At 56.0% G+C, this 15,963-nt stretch overlaps 1 protein-coding gene and 1 long non-coding RNA gene across 3 annotated transcripts; one reads left to right on the plus strand and one right to left on the minus strand.

Moving 5' to 3' along the window:
* Positions 1-6,635: 6,635 nt before the first annotated feature.
* Positions 6,636-8,818, minus strand: SPPL2C (signal peptide peptidase like 2C). The gene has a single exon (XM_072781311.1). It carries the CDS (start codon positions 8,727-8,729, stop codon positions 6,747-6,749), a length of 1,983 nt encoding a protein of 660 aa, XP_072637412.1. The 5' UTR covers positions 8,730-8,818; the 3' UTR covers positions 6,636-6,746.
* A 30-nt stretch (positions 8,819-8,848) lies between these two features.
* Positions 8,849-11,624, plus strand: LOC140607033 (uncharacterized). 2 transcript variants are annotated; one of them, XR_012009202.1, is made up of 3 exons: positions 8,849-9,006; positions 9,380-9,615; positions 9,695-11,624. It is a non-coding gene; the product is annotated as an uncharacterized lncRNA (long non-coding RNA). The 2 variants fall into 2 exon arrangements; XR_012009203.1 differs by having other exon boundaries at positions 9,698-11,624.
* Positions 11,625-15,963: the final 4,339 nt, after the last annotated feature.

Consider the following 15,963-nt stretch of genomic DNA (forward strand, 5'->3'; position numbering starts at 1 on the left):
GAAAATGACTGGATGGGAATATACCAAATTTTAATGGTATTTGTGTGTTCCCCCCTGCTTTTTTGTCCTTTCTACTTTCTCTCCCAAATGAAATAATTTAACAGTAAAAACAAGTCCCTGGGAGCCTGAATTGAGAATACGCTCTTTGCCATTGTAATTGACACCCTAATTCCTGCCTCTCCTTCACTGACTCCCCTGTGCCTGGCTGTCCCCTGCAGAAAAAAAACTACAGACTAGGAGTTTTGCTGTTTTGCTGTTTCTTTGTCCCACCTGTTCTACAGAATGTTTAGGTCCCAAGCACAGTTCTGGACACATAGGAGCCTGTCCTATGAATGTTTGCTGACAAGTGTATGAACCCCCTGTGGTTGCTCTAACAAATTACCACAGAGCTGGTGGCTCAAGACACCAGATATTTATTCTTTCACAGTTCTGGAAGTCAGAAGTCTGAAGTCAGCAATCACCCCACTGAAGTCAGGGGGTCAGCAGACCAGCACTCCTGGAGGCTCCAGAGGGAATTCATTCTTTGTTTCTTCCTAGTTTCTGGTGGCTGCTGGTGGTCCTCGGCTTGTGGCTACATCATTCCGACCTCTGCCTCTACTATCATAGTTTTCTGTGTGTGTGTAACACTTCTCTGCTTCCCTCTTATAAGGACCCTTATGATTACATTTAGAGCCTACCCAGATAATATAGAATGATCTTCCCATCTGAAGATGCTTAGCTTAATCACATCTGCAAAGTCCTTTCTTTCCCCATCATACTGGGGAACATTCATAGATTCCAGGGATTGGAATATGGATATCCCTTGAGGGGACATTATTCAATTGACCACAGTCAGTTTTAAGGATTAAGCAAGGAGAGTGGAGATGGGACCCTCCCGTGGCTTATACTCTGGTGGCTGCAGTGGTGGTTGGCCTGGAGGACCCCGTGGACAAGGAATCTCGGGAGGGCTGTCCCTCCTACCCGAGTTCACTTCACTGTCTGGGTTGGCACTACAGGGACTAGTGAGGCTTTACCCAGCCTTGGTTATGGGAGGCCCAGGATTTTGCCCAGAGGAGTTCTTTTTCTCTGGACCCAGGCACCTCCTGCTTTAAGAAGACCAAGTATGTGGGGGAAATAGGACCCGAGGAAGCAATCCCTGAAAAGCAAGCATTTACATTCCAGAAAGGGTCTCCTATTTGCGAAGAATTCTTGGGTTCATTTCCAGGTTCCTGGTTGTCTTGGCTTTGTCATTGGCTTGCTGTGTGACCTCGAGCAAGCTGCTTTCCCTCTCTGTCCTCAGTTCTAGAGTTCTGGAAGGCATCTGGAGTCTCTGCCAACACTCTCACTCAGACCTCACACACTGCTCTCTCCTCCAGTCTTCTCTACCATTCAAGTATCTAAGAGGATGGGGGAAGCTATGAAAGCATTTCTCAGAACAACATCCAAGGGTCTCCCAGCAGCAGCCTCAGTTTCCCTTTCTAGCCTCGCTTCCTGGGATCTCTCCAAGACCGTGTCCCATGATCCCACGGGGCTCAGGAATGAAGTGTAAGACCTGGACTCAGGCTTACTCGCCTGGTGGAGCTCTAGAGAGTCTAGGAAGAGATACTCCTAAAGGTCAAACTAAGCATTTGGAAAGTGAACCAGTGGGGGGCAGTGATTTGTTCCCAAACAAAATGAATGATCTCTGAGGAATGTGGGAGGGGTGTCTGTGAACCTCTAAGAATAAGGACTAAGTCTGGCCTCAGGGTGGGAGACCCTACGGAGAGTCCAACCTCCCAGCAATGGTCCACGTGCTGGCAGCCACAAACACTTCATCATGGTGGCCTGACACTGTGACATGGGATAAGCGTCAGAGCAGGAACCATCTTCAAGCATCAAGGACATTCAGTGATGCTGTGTCGGGGCTACTTCATTTCATAAAATAACAAAATACTTTCAGACCCTTCTCCAGGACACCTCCACCTTCTCACAACAAGCTTCTAAAGAGTTAACCCAGGAGCTCCAGAACTCTGCTGATGGGTAGGTTATTATATATATTTTTGAATACCATCCCTAACTGTAGTTATTCCAAAGTTCCCTAATGGAATGCCCCTCCCGGACCCGAGAGTGGGAGCCCACCTGCTCTTATCTTACTGACCAGCAGGTGGCAGCACAAACGCGCTCATAATTCAGAATTGCAGGGAAAAAAAGGCACAGAACCTTTTTGGTGTCCGTAGAACTAGGGAAGGACCCCCTCTTCCTTGCTCATGGTGGTATCCTTGTTCACCCATTCATCCACCACATCCCACTGGGCATGAATGAGAGGACCACAGGAAGAAGATGACCCCACCTCTGGGAGCTGGGTCCTGCGAAACTGTAACCTGATCTGGGAAAGATGGCATTTGGGTGCATGCCAAGTGCTGTCCTGGAAGCTCCTGCTGTAAACCTTGGGTGTCATGTGATGAGCGGTAACGTGTATATCTAGCCTGTTGTTTGTGCTTGGCAAATGTTAGCTGATTTATACACATACCTCACCTTATTTAATCCTTACAACAAACCTACAAGATTAAGTCTTAGCAGACCATTTAATGGACAAGGATATTGAGGCACAGACGGGTGGCCTTGGTTGCTCACAGGGCAAGTGCAGAGCAATGCTGAGCTTTGAAGTCTCAGTGACTTGGAATCCAACTGTGTCCCCCTGAGCTAGCTGAGATGTTTTACACTGAATCACAAACCTTCCTTATCAAGCAACACACACAACTACTCAGTGGGAATGGACAGCTGTACCTACTGAGGGGTACAGGGTAAAGGACTGAGTAGACTCCAAGTTTTCCTGGGAGATGATTGCTTTGCAGACCAGAATGTGTGGAGGAGAGAAGGTTGAGGCATGGAGCTCGCCCTGGCTGTTGTGCTGGGCGGCAGAAGACCAGAGTTGTGTTCTATTTTTGCTATCTCATTGCTGTGTGACCTTCAGTACATCCTGACCTTCTCTGGGCTTTCCTTTCCTTAGCTGTGGATTAGAGCATCTCATGGGCCCTTGCTGGTTCTCGCTCTCCAGGGAATCCAGAGGCTCCAACATCAAACTCTATATTAACTTAAAAAAACAAAAAACCACCAAGGCTGTAATTATTCCCCTTAAGGGGTTCTTGCTGGGACTAAGGGAGGCCACAGAGAGAAATGTCAGGTAACCTGAACAAAGCACAGCCCCAGAGCCAGGGTTCTGCCACCTGGAGCCCTGCAGGTGGCCTCAGGAAGCTTGTTTCTGGCCCCATCTTAGCCTTCACCTGTCAGAGGTTGAGCTCTGCCCCCCCCCCCCCAAGCAGATGCTGAGATGGAGTCAGGAATGCAAAGGAAGGGGAAGGGGAGGGGGATCAGGCTGGGATGCAGGCCTGCCCCTTCTGTGCCACTGCAGTGGGGCTCAGAGGGCAAAGGCTGCCCGTGTGAGGATCCCCACGTTGGGTAGAGATGTCCAGGCCCTGGCACCTGGTCTTATTCCGTTATTAGCCGGACTTTTGTATCCCCCCGTCTTCCTGCAAAGTGACCTGGGCTGGTAAGCTGAGGTGGCCCCAGAGGGGACTGTCCACCAAACGCCCTCCTTAAAGGGAGGTCTGAGCAGTGCCTCTCAAAGTCTGCCCCACAGGGAAGGGCCGCTCGGTCCCGTGGGGTGGGAAGTCCAGGCATCAGCACCCCTGTGTTCTCAGGCCCAAGGCAGGCCTGGTGGGGCAGGGCTGAGTCTGAAGGGGACAGCAGCAGCAAGTCAGAACCTGGCTGCGTGTACGTGTGTGCCCGCGTGGAGGGTGTGCACAGGTATGTGCAAGTGTCCAGTACAGGGGCATGTGCTTGGGCACGAGTACACACATGCATGTGTGCAGGGAGTGGAGGTATGTGTGTGTGAACGTGTACCTGAGGGCCCTGTATGGACCGTGTGTGTGTCCACGTGCGTGTTCCCTCATGTACGCACACATGCAGTATCCTGTTTCCCTCTGGCATTCAGGTGGCGGCTGCTAGCTCTGGGCACTTCTGACAGGTGCCACCTGGATTCAACCCAGGCCCTGAGAATGGAAACTGGCAGAGTGAAGCAGAACCCACAGCTACAAGGAGACACTGGCTCCGGGGTCAGGGCAGGAGCAGGGGCCCCTGGGCGGCCAGAGAATGGCGGCAGAAGCGCTGCAGGCTTCCTGGAACCCAGGCTCAGCCCCTCACCGTTTGGTAGGGTAAGGTGGGTAGTATTCTTCTCCCCACTTTACAGAGAGCATGCTCTCTGAATGTTTGCCTCTGCAGGGGGAGCAGTGAGGACAGAGCCAGACTCCCCTTTCCCTGAGTGCGGGGTGTTCAGACATGAGTGGACGGGGAGGGGCTTCTCTCCCCTTGAGAATCTTCTCCTGGAAGGCAGGCATAGTTCCTGCCACAGGGAGCCACTCTGACTGCAAATTCCTGAGAGGGAGAGGACGTCCTTTGTCCCTAGTCTGGGGGTGGAGGGGGCCCAGAGAACCCCCCCCCCCCGCCCCCAGGCTTGGTGGAGGGGTAGAGGCCCACCCCTGGCAGGCCCAGTGACGCAGGTCAGCAGTGGGGAGGCCGCCCAGGCTGGGGGTGAGCCAGGGCCTGCCGAGGCCCCTCTGTCCAGGCCAGATGGCTGCCGGCTCCAGTGGGAGGGGCTGCCAATACCACCGGTCAGTGTCCTGGCCCAGGTTCCACACTCTGCCCTTGCCTGGCCCAGGCCTTCAGGTGCAGAGCGGGCCAGTAAGGGGGCTTTCTTCGAAGTGCCCATTTACCAGCACCCCGCTGCGCTGGCCCCAGTACTCCCCACGCCCAGGCCCCAACCAGCCCCTCAGGGCCCCATCTCTGCACTGACCAGGCCATGCAGGAACCCAGGAAAGTGGCCTGGGCAGTGAGGCCTTCTTCATGGAGTCTCCTTTTCCTCCGTAGTTCAAGCTGGATCAACTCCTCATTTACTCATTCCTCCAACAAACATAAATCAAGCACCCACTACACCCCAGCCCTTTTCTGGGCTCTGGTATCACGCAGATGAAAGAGACAGAGTGGTCCTTGCTCTCGTGAAGCTGACGCTAGACTGGAGGAGTTGAGAAAACCAGCAGGCAGGTGTACAGCAGTGTGACAGAGGCTGGGGTCTACTTTAGAAAGAGGTTATCAAGGAAGGCTTCCCTGAGGAGGGAGCATGTGAGCTGGAGCTGGAGAGAAAAGGAGTTGGTCAGGCCCAATTCTGGGGGTGAGAGGAGGAAAAAGTTCTAGGTGAGGGGAGCCCCCTGGGGGGCGTGTGTGTGGGGTCTGGTGTGCCCTCTCTGACTACAGGAGGTAGGGGCAGGGGTGCTGAATGTGGAGTGGTTGTTGGGGGGAGTTGGAGCCAGGACTCAGAGTCTTCGTGGGAGTTGGATTTAGGGGAGTGATAGAAACAGAATTAACATTCATAAAGCATTACGTCCATCACCTTACATAAGCCAACTCATTCCAACCTCTCCCAAACCCTATGATAAGTAGGGTTTTCATTATCATCCTATTTTACAGATGAGTAAACCATGGCCCTGAGAGGTTAAGTCACTTGCTCAGTGACACACTATAGGCCAGTGGTCGAGCTGGGATTTCCGGTTGGGCAGCTGGTGCAAGAACCCTAACCATTGTAGCACGCTGCCTCTGTGGATGTGATTCCCTTACCTCCAACAAAACTTCCTCCAGGAGGCCTTTCCTGACACCAGAGTTTATTTCTCTTGCTTAAACAACATACTAACCGTTACATCTGGCTTAAAAAACGGTGGGGTCCTCAAGAGGTCATCTTGTCCATGCCTCTGCCTCCAGTGGACACGGTACTATAAGTACTGTTTTGAAGATGAGACTACTGCAGTCCAAAAGGACCAGTCTATGTCCAGAATCAGTGAAGGGAGTGTGGGGAGCTAGAGCCCTGGTCTCCTAAATTCTTCCATGCAGGTTCCGATCTCTCCCTCCCCGCTTTGAGATGATTTTCGGGTCGTTCTTGTCTGTTTTCAACTCCGAGCACCCTTCCCCAGCTAGACAGCAACCTCCTTCTGTGCCCACCACGGGGTGGTGCACACAGCAGGTGCATACCCAATGCCTGGGCTGTAACAGGTGGCTGAGTGCAGGAACACACTAGATGCATGCTGCAGTCTGGGATGCCGGGAGCAGGGATGTCTGGGGGGAGGGTGGATGTGAGCGGGCACTCGAAGGGTGTCTAGGAGTGTTTCAGTGAACCCAGGTTGGGATATTTCTGTCTGGGCTGAGAAGGGCATCCCCTCCAGAGGGAATAGCATGTGCAGAAAGACAGGGGCAGAGGATGTGGTGTGATCAAAGACCGGTGATAGTGCAGTTGACTTGCAGAAGAGGCAGAGATGGGCAATGAGGTGGGGGTGGGGCTCCAGGGATGGGGCCTGTCAGTCAGGCAGGGGGGTGAGGTGGGGGGAGGAGGGGCCGGGCTGGGGCCCTGGCTTGGACAGTGGGCGGATGGCAAGGTGGATAGTCCAGTGAGCCCTGGGAGCAGATCCTGACCTTGCCGAGTAGCTTCGAGTAGCTTCGTGTGAGTCATGGGCCCTCTCTGGGCCCGTCTATCACTCTGCAGAATTGGGGACTGGCACCTATCCTCAGAACCCGCATGGATTTGTTCTGTGGTCACCGCTTTCTTACAGCCGTAACAAACCACGAAGCTCTGCTGGGTGGATATGGAATATCTTTAATGCCCCTATTTCTTTTCGGGCTGCGTGTGGCTGTGCTCCAAAGTACTCTGCCATCACTCCTTGGGGCACAGGTCTCGGGGTTCCGGTTCACAAGGGGGCGTGGGTTGACATGCTCCTCTGCACCTTCCCGCCCTTCCTCTTGTGGAGCCCCATCCAGGGCAGGCCAGTGTCATGGGCCTGGGCCTGGGCCTGGGCCCGGGCTTGGCCCAGCACTGAGGGCGGTGGCATCAGCGGCACGAGCTCCTCCGAGGACCCGGGGGAGGCCTGAGGCAGCTCGTCGGGGTCCAGGTTGGCATCGTTCCAGCCCTCGGAGCTATCACTGTGGACATCCAGACCACTGGCCTCATCCTCAGATGCGGTGGTGGCCTCGGCCTCGTCCTCTTCCAGGTTGCTGTCCAAGTCCCCTGCCAGGTGGCCGGTGGCCCCCTCAAACTTGCCGGCTGTGTGGACGTCTGCCGTCTCCTCCTGCTTCTGCTCAGAGCCAAATGAAGGGGCGTCATGGAGCCCCGCCACGGGCTGGGCGGGCGTCTTGGCTCTGGCCTGGCCGGTCCAGAAGAGGGTGAGCTCTTGGCGGCAGGCGGCCACAGCCAGGCTGGTGAGCAGGGTGCTGGACACCAGGTACAGTAGGGCGGGCTGGCCCATCTGCATGAGGACCATGGCGACGAAAGTGACCAGCAGGCCCACGGCGTAGGCCGCGGTGCAGGCCACAAAGTAGACCTGGCGCGACTGGATTTGCACATCAAAGCGGTGACAGTAGGCCACCAGAAAGCCAGGGACCACGATGTCACCAAAGCCGAGGATGGAGAAGGGCTGGTCGCACAGGGTCAGGGCTGAGAAGCTCAGCCGCGGCACCCTGAGCACCATGGGCAGCCTCTCGTGGCTCGAGGAATCCACGGGGCCCGAGGCCACCTCCACCATGATGCTCTCCCCGGTCCTGGTGAGGAGGGGCGTGATGAAGACGAAGAAGACGTCAAAGGCCAGCAGGGCCAGCAGGAAAGAGGCGCAGTTCTTGAGCGTGGGCAGCCGCACCCGCCGCAGGACGAAAAGGCAGTAGGCCACCCCCAGGGCGTCCTGCAGGAGCCAGGCCCAGCGGTCCTCGTTGCGGTGGGCCACCCAGGCGGCGGTGACCGCGGCGCACAGGCCGGCCAGCAGCAGCAGGGGCAGCCGCGGACAGGCCCGCGGGCCGGCCGGGGGCCGCGGGGAGAGCTGCGGGGGCAGGCGGCGCGCCAGGGGCGCCAGGCAGCTGTAGAGGCCGGTGCCCGCGCCCAGGCCGAAGGTGGCGATCAGGACGTAGACGAAGCCGTCGTAGAAGAAGTAGAGCAGCAGCATGATGGAGCAGGACATGGTGACCACGGCCCCGGCCACGGCTGGCGTGAAGTCCACCGACGCGTCCTCGGCTCCCTCCGCCGCCGCCGCCTCCCCCGGGGCCGCCGCGCCTCCCCCGGCCCCTCGGGCCCCGCGCCGCAGCCACTCGGCCTCGCTCAGGCCGGCCAAGTAGCCGCCGGCGGCCACGGTGCCCACGGCCAGGAGGAAGAGGACCACCACGTTGCAGTCGAGGCCGGGCTCGGGGGGCGCGTACAGGGCCGCGCGCACCGAGGCGCTGCAGTGCGTGTGGCTGAGGATGTCGAGCAGGTCGGCGTGGCGCAGCTCGGCCACGGGGATGGTGAGGCCCGGCCGCGGCGCCCGGCGCTCCTGGGGGCCCGGGCTGCTGTCCGAGCACTGCCGGCCGCCGAGCCGGCTCACGATGAGCAGCCCGTGGGCGCCGCGGCCCTGAGCCAGCCAGCCCTTCGCGTGGAGGCTGCAGTTGCCCCTCATGACCATGGCGGTGGCCTGGCGCAGGGGCCGCGCCCGGGCCGGGGAGTCCTTGCCCGGGCACCAGGGTGCCGCGGTGCCATCGTGCAGGGGCAGGAGCGGCGCGTGGTGCAGGTCCCGCGGCAGGGTGACGTGGTCGGAGCTGAACAGGACGCAGTAGTCCTTGCTCCAGTTCTCTGACACCACGTGGACCACGCCGTACTGCCTCCGGGCGGTGGTGCTCGTGAGGAGGAGGAGGAGGAAGCCCAGGCACGCCATCCTCCCCAGCCACCCGCGCTGCGCCCCACGGTGGCAGCGGCTCCCAGCCCCGGCCTCCTCCCAGGGGCTGGGTGTGGCCCTCTGTCATAGAGCAGCCTTGCCTCCTGTCTGGGAGCTGGAGCCACACCTACCTGGTCACAAAGCCTGCAGCCTGGGGCCTAGGGCACTGCTTTGGAGCACTGGGTCCCTCTTAGATGCCTGTCCCACCACCCCACCTCCGGTAGAGAGGTTGCCCAGGTCCCCGCTCTCTGCTCAGCCCCTGGCGGGCCTGGATCAGGTAATTTGAAATTAATGCCGAGGGGCTGGGGTTGAGGATCCCAGACGTGAGTTCTGGACCAACTTTGGCCCTCACTGACTGGGCTCCGGGGCAGATGCCTCTCCCCTCGGCGCTTGTTTTTCCAGCCGCCCAGAAATGAGAACATGGGACTCGAGGGTTCCTGAGGGCCCTGGGAGCCCTGACCTCAGTGACCTTGCCAACTTGTATTGAGCACTTACTAAGTGCCACATACTCTTATCTGTACTCATTACGTCCTTGCAGGGAGGTATTACTGTATCCAGCTTGGGTGGGGAGGCGGGGCGGGGAGGCTGTGTGCCCTCCTTCAAAAGCCACGCTCTTTTGTATTGACACATGACCAAAATTTCATTTCTAGCTTCCCTTGGAGTTAGGAATGGCCATATGGTCAAGTTCTTGCCAATGGAATTGAGCAGAAATGATGTGAACCCCTCAGGAGCCTGGACGGAGATCATGAGGCTCCTTGTTCGTCTCTTCCCTTCTCACAAGCCAGTCATAGGCAGACCATTGTCTCTGGTGAGAGGACGCTGTCCTAAGGGATGGAAAGAGAAGAAGGAAAGGAAGCGGGACCCTGGATGTCTACATGGAACAATGGTATGGGACGCTTACCACAGACTCTTGGATACATTGTCTTCCTTAAGCCCTCAGCTTATTGTGGGTCTCTTTGTTATAGCAGCTTTACCGTCCCTGAACACCTCCACTTCATGGCTGAGTAAACCTGAGCTTAGAGAAGCCCACCCCACAGACCCCAGCCGCAGGCCTCAGATCCAGCCCCCACAACTGACACCTCCCTTAGGTCTTGCCCTGTCCAGGGTGCTGCCCGGCTCCCTGACAGCATCAGGCTTCCTGGCCATGCAGCTCTGCCTCCCGCCCGAAGGCCTCACCTGCCGCTTGCTCTCATCCTAAAGGCCTGTGCTCCAATGGTCTCCCCCTGACCACGGCCAGGAGCAAACACTTCTTAGCACTTGTTATCACAACTCAAGTCTTTGCTTATATGTTTCCTAGTTTATTTTCTGTGTCTCCCTGGTTGAGTTCCATGAAGACAGAGACCTTGTCTATCTCTCTGCCACTCTCAGATTCTGGAAGAGCAAGTGATAGAATTCTAATATGTGTGGGATGTGTGAGTTCATGACCTTGTTTTCCACTAGAAGGGACTGAGGCATTGGGCAGTGAAGAGACTTTTCCAAGGTGACACGTGAGTGGTAGAGACAAGATTAAAACCCAGCATGCTGGGTGGAGGAGCTTCTGGCTAACCCTGCTGTGCTCTGCACAGTGTACTCAGGGAACTGTGGCTGGCCCACTTGTCTCAGAGGATGGGGATTGGCCAGCAGATGTGTGTGTTGAAAAAAAAAATCGGTTGAAGAGGGGACCCATTAAAAAGTCATCTCCACACTTTACATTTAGTATTTGGAGGTGAGACCTTTGGGAGGTAAGAGTGTCATCAGAGTGGAGCCCTCAGGAATGGGCTTGTTTCCTCATAAGAGACACAGGAGAGAGGATCTCACTCTCTGCTTTTTGAGGATTCAGTCTGATGGCGGCTGTCTGCAAACCAGGAAGAGAGCTCTCCCGAGGAACGCGCTTAGCCAGCCCCTTGATCTCACACTTCCCAACCTCTTGGAACTGTGCAAAATTGTTCATGTTGTTTACGCCCCTAGCCTATTTGTTATATGGCCTGAGCTGACTGAGACAAAGTCCAGGATCAAGGTGTTGGCAGGGCCATGCTCCGTTGGAGACTCTGGGTAGGACCCTTCCTCATACCCTTCCCCAGCCCTTCTTCATCTGGATGGTGGCTGGCAATCTTTGGTTTTCTTTTCCTCGCCTACAGCCATACCACTCCCATCTCTGCCTCTGCTGTCACCGGACGTTCTCTCTCAGACTGCATTGAGGGCCCATCCAGTGACCTTATCTTAACACGCTTATATCTGCAAAGACCCCATTTCCAAATAAGGTCACATTTACAGGTCCTGGAGTTTAGAATTCCAACATATCATTTTGGGAACACAATTCAACCTATAAAACACATTTTATTTTCACTTTGATGGAGCGCACAGTCACTGATCTCCTTAACACGTCTGCATCGATTATGGGCCCATCCCCCAGCATTCCAAGTCGCCTTCCTTACAAAATCTGCGCTGATGCGACACCATTCCCAACATCCAGCTTTGGGTTCATTGGGATGGAAGGCAGGCTGAAAGGACCTTGCGAAGTGGTTGGCAACTAGAACCACGTAGACTGCCAATCTCTTCCCACCCAGGTATTTACATTCGTCTCACCCCCACCTGGGTTGACAGCTAGTTGTTTGTGTGACTCAGATTGTGTCTTTCAATAGAGTTTTCAGAAGAGACAACATTTCTCCTTGTTTGTACAATTCTGTTTCATCCATGGCTCTAACGTTTAATTCGATTACAAACAGTAATTATAATGACAAGGTAACTGTCAGAAATATGTTAGGGAGCAAAGCCAGCAGACTAGTGAGCATACTCCCGGCTGGGGACAGGGACACGTGGCAGGGCCTGGGGCCTGGGGAAGGCTGCCAGCCACTCCTGCCATGGGATCCCATTGCAGGGAAGCACTGGCACGTTGGTCAGGGGCGGTCAGGAAAGTAAGACCTCTCTGCATTCCAGCCAGCCCCTTCCTGAGTGCTGTGATAATAAAACTGTCTCGGCCTCAGCTGATGTTGCTTTTATTCTCACTTGGGGCTCTGCTCTCCCAATAGGGGGTCTTGGGTTTCCTACAAACAGACCAGCACACCCACTGAGGCAGCTATGGTTAAAAACACAGAGAGTAACAAGTTCTGGTGAAGATGTGGAGAAATTGGAACTCTCCTACGGTGCTGGCGGGAATGTGGAATGGTGCAGCCACCAGCCTGTATGTAGAAAGCAGTTTGGCGGGTCCTCAGTAAGTGAAGCGTAGAGTTACCATATGACCCAGCAATCCCACCCTCTGGGGGTACCTAACAAAGGGATTGAAAACAGGTGTTCAAAAAAATGTACATGAATATTCATAGCAGCACTATTCGCAGTAACTTGGAATAGGTGGAGAGAAACCAAATGCCCTTCAACGGGTGAATGGATAGCACGGTCTCTCCATACAATGGAATATCATTCAGCCGTAAAAAGGAACGAAGTCCTGATACCTGCTATGATGTGCATGAATCTTGAAAACACTGTGCTAAGTGAAAGAAACCAGACACGAAAGGACACTATTGTATGACTCTAACTTTTATGAAATATCCAGAACAGGGAAAGCTATAGAGACAGAGCAGGTTCGTAGTGGCCAGAGGCTAGGAAGGTGGGATGGGAGGTGACAGCTTAATGGAAATGGGATTTCCATTATGGAGATGAACACGTTCTGGAACTAGACCAGCCTGTGCCCCTATTTGGGGTTCAGAAACACAGGATTCCCCAAAAAAGCCTGCTCCCACCCTTCTTCTCTGATCTACCCTGGGTTCCTGGTGTCCTGGCTCAAAGAATTCTCTTGAGGCTCATTCCCTCTGAGGTTCTTCCTGGGACCCGGCTCACTGAAGGCTTTTGAGTGTCTTTCTAATCGCTGCTTCCCCAGATCCTCCGGATCCACCCCCAGCCCCCACAGCCCTGGAGTTGGTCTTCTCTGTGGCTGCTTGGGCCCAGACAGTGCCCTGCACAATGCTCTGGGAGGTGCCATCATACCAGTGGCCGATGCTGTGTTTCTGCTCCAAGACTCTGCAGCCTGGCCCACCTCTCTCTCCAGATTCCATCCCTTTCTTTGAAGGCATCCCCCTGTATCTGCAGCTTCTGCTCCCTCCCTGCTGTTCCTCTTAGCTATGGCCTGGGCTCTCAGGGTCACTGTCCCAGGCAAGCCAGGGGCAGTGTCTCTGCCTTCTGTCTGGGGACCTAGGGGGGCACCTGGAGCATTTATCTTTATCCACTTGGAGCAGCAAGGACAGCTGACCTCACAGCAGGACTTAGCCCAGTGTGGCTGCTCAGGAAGGGAGAAGATGGTGCCCGGCTTACCTGGCCACTCACTGCCCTTGCTACCTGGCCCAGTGCTGGCCTAGATGCATGTCTTAGAGGTGGTATAGACACTGAGAGAGGACTGGGTCACCACCTGCTCCCTCCCCAACTATCCCAATAATGAAGGCAAGAGGCAGGAGCACCTCCAGGTCCACCTCCACGTCGTCCCCCGCCCTAACTGGGTGCCCGCTCCACTCTCCCTTTTTCCTCTTGGCACACTGAGCACAGGGCCCCCACGCCTGCTTCTGCCCCCACCTGCCTTGGCCCAGTGGGGCGATGAGGCTGGGTGGCAGGCATCTGTCCAGGACCCCCGGAAGGGGCAGAGAGAGTGGGTGGGAGTCTGGAGGCTGAAGATAGTCTCTGGAGTTACCTCTAAACAATGATCTCATCAATGTTTCCAACACACTTAGACCTTTGAAAAATATATGTGTTGCAGGCCTGTCTTGAGCCCGAGCCTGACCAGTTGGATCTGCAGAGGTTGGTGGGCTGTAAAAGTAGGGGTAGGAGGCAATGCTCTGGCATGAAACAGCGACAGGGCTGGGACACTGGGAGGCTGGCAGCCTGGAGGCTGGGCTGCTTAGGAGTGGCCCCCCGAAGCCCATGCTTTGCAGGTGCCAACTTTGTCTCTGAATGCTGTTTGTCCACAAACTAGGGAAACTGAGGACTTTCCCTAGGGAGGGTATTGGAGGAGGCAGTGGGGCAGGGAGAGGCATTCTACAAAGAACTCCTGCTGCATACGGCTAAACACGGTAGAGGCTGAGTGAGGCCAGCCTAGGTGCACATCCGGCCATGCCAGCCACGCTGGGGGCTCTGAGGCAGGCCTCAGGCCCTCTTTGTGCCTTCTTTTCCCCATCTGTTAAATGGGGATAACAGCCCCTGCCTCACAGGGTGTGGTATGAAGAATAGGTGAGCCGCTGGGCTGTGCCTGGCACCCGAGAAGCACTCAATCAACGATAGCATTGCTGGTGTTGGAATGCAGAAAACAGCCCTCGTTTCTCTTTGGACTGAGGATGGGCAGTTGAGTTTAAAGTCAGAGGACTCCATGAGATGATCCTGAGACCCTTAAGCTGGAGGCTGGTGACCCCCTTCCCTGGGCTGAGCAGAGCCTGGGTGGGTGCAGGGAGGCCCACAGAAGCTTCTGGTGCCCTGGGTTGCACTGTTCGCAGTTAAGTATCATTTTAAGGAGTGGAGGGGTGGAGGATGTTGGGAAGGTGGGAAGCGTGTGCTGGGAATCAGGATAGTTGTACAGAACCCTCGCTGCTCCCACCCAGCTGAGCTCAGCAACTGGACACTGGCTGTGCCATCTTTGGGCTGGTCCCATCTTCACCTGGGACTCGTCCCCAACCAGACAATCTGAAGCCCTGAGGCCTCCTGCTGCCCCCTCTCCCCCAGAGCTGCTCTGTCTGTCCTGGCCTCCTAAAACCCAAACCCAGGGGGTGGAAAGATCCCTGCATGTGGAGCCAGAGGACCTTTGATCTCAGAGGAATTACCAGGCCTCAGTGTCTTTGGCTGTAGAATGGGAAGGTTCTGCCTCCTTGAGTTACTTGAGGATTAGATGATATAAAGGATTATACAGATTGCAAAGCAGTTTACAAATGCCCACAATTAAGGTGTTATTACCTGGATTCTAAAACCTCCCTGCCTCCTTAGCACATGTTTTCCCACATCTGGCTCCCTCCCCTGCCCTATCCTAGGGCATCTGACCCAGCAGCAGCAGGAGGACTGAGGAGGCCTGAAAGGGATGCTGAGGACCCCAGGGCAGGGGCCTGTCATCACACTTAGAGGTGGAGGAGCCCGAAATGGAAACCACACAGTGGGGATTTTCCTCCCCTGGGGATCTGTGCCCATGAAGGAGGGTCCCAAGGAGAAACGGGCTCGGATGGGGTACTCCAGGGGACTGTGGCCTCCAGGCTTGAGGGAGCGGTCTGTCCTGCAGTGACCCCCTCCCCCTGTGGTTGCCAGGCCTCTGCCCCAGCACAGTGGCATGTGTATCCTGTATCCATCCCTTATACCCTCAGGCTGAACCTCAGGGAACAATGACCCTCAGAAACCCCATCTGGGGGCCTGCCTTCACCCTGCTTCCTGAGCCCTGGGCTGTGACAGGCTTATACCCTGGGCACCTGCCCTCCCCCACCCCCGCAGAGGAGTTACAGTTCTCTGGGGCCCAGATGTTCCTGAAGCGGCCCCTCCTCCCTTACAGTCTCTGAATGGGAGGTGTCCTGAGGCTCATCTGGACCAGCCCCTGCCTGCCCCCCACTTCCCCCAGGAGCTCCTCTGATGACTGTCAGCCCCGTCCTGGAGGTGTCCTCTGATGGCTTTCCAGACCCGGCAGCTCCAGGCTTTGCAGTTGGCTGCTGGCACTCGTCTCGGGGGGCTACTCATCTCCCCGCCTTGTGCTGGGCCTGGCAGTTTCGAATGCACAGTAGGTGCTTGGAAGGAGGCACAAGCAGAAGGGACACTGCCTCAGCTTGCCCCCCACCCAGGACCTCTTGTCCAAGCAACCTCCTTACAATGTCCCCTCCTCCTCCTCCCAGGCTGCTCTGTCCTTGGGGAGCCCTGTCCCCACAGCCCAGCTCGTACAGGAGAAGCCTTGCTTTCTCACTTCTTCACTGGGCGAATAACAGTTGAGAAAGATGCCTCAATTGTGGCCCGTTTGAGATTCCTCAGGCACTTCTGGTCCCTTCCTGGGGCCATCAGCCTGTCTCTGTCCTGGTGCCTCTGGTCCCCTCCCCGAGTCCCTGGTCCCTGTGTGCCAGGGTGGAGTTTCCACGTCCCACCCCCTCTCCTGCCCTCAGGCTGCCTCCCACCACACCCTGCTGTGCCTGTGCACGCTCCCTCAGTGTGTATCTCTCTCTCTGTGTCTCTGTTGTCATGTGGCCCCTGTGCTCCCTACCCCCGGGGGCAGCCTTCCTCCCCTGTGGCCCCTCAGGTGGGCTGAAGGCGGGGATGC

Source organism: Canis lupus, chromosome 16 (genome assembly GCF_048164855.1).
Source record: "Canis lupus baileyi chromosome 16, mCanLup2.hap1, whole genome shotgun sequence".
Taxonomy (NCBI): domain Eukaryota; kingdom Metazoa; phylum Chordata; class Mammalia; order Carnivora; family Canidae; genus Canis; species Canis lupus.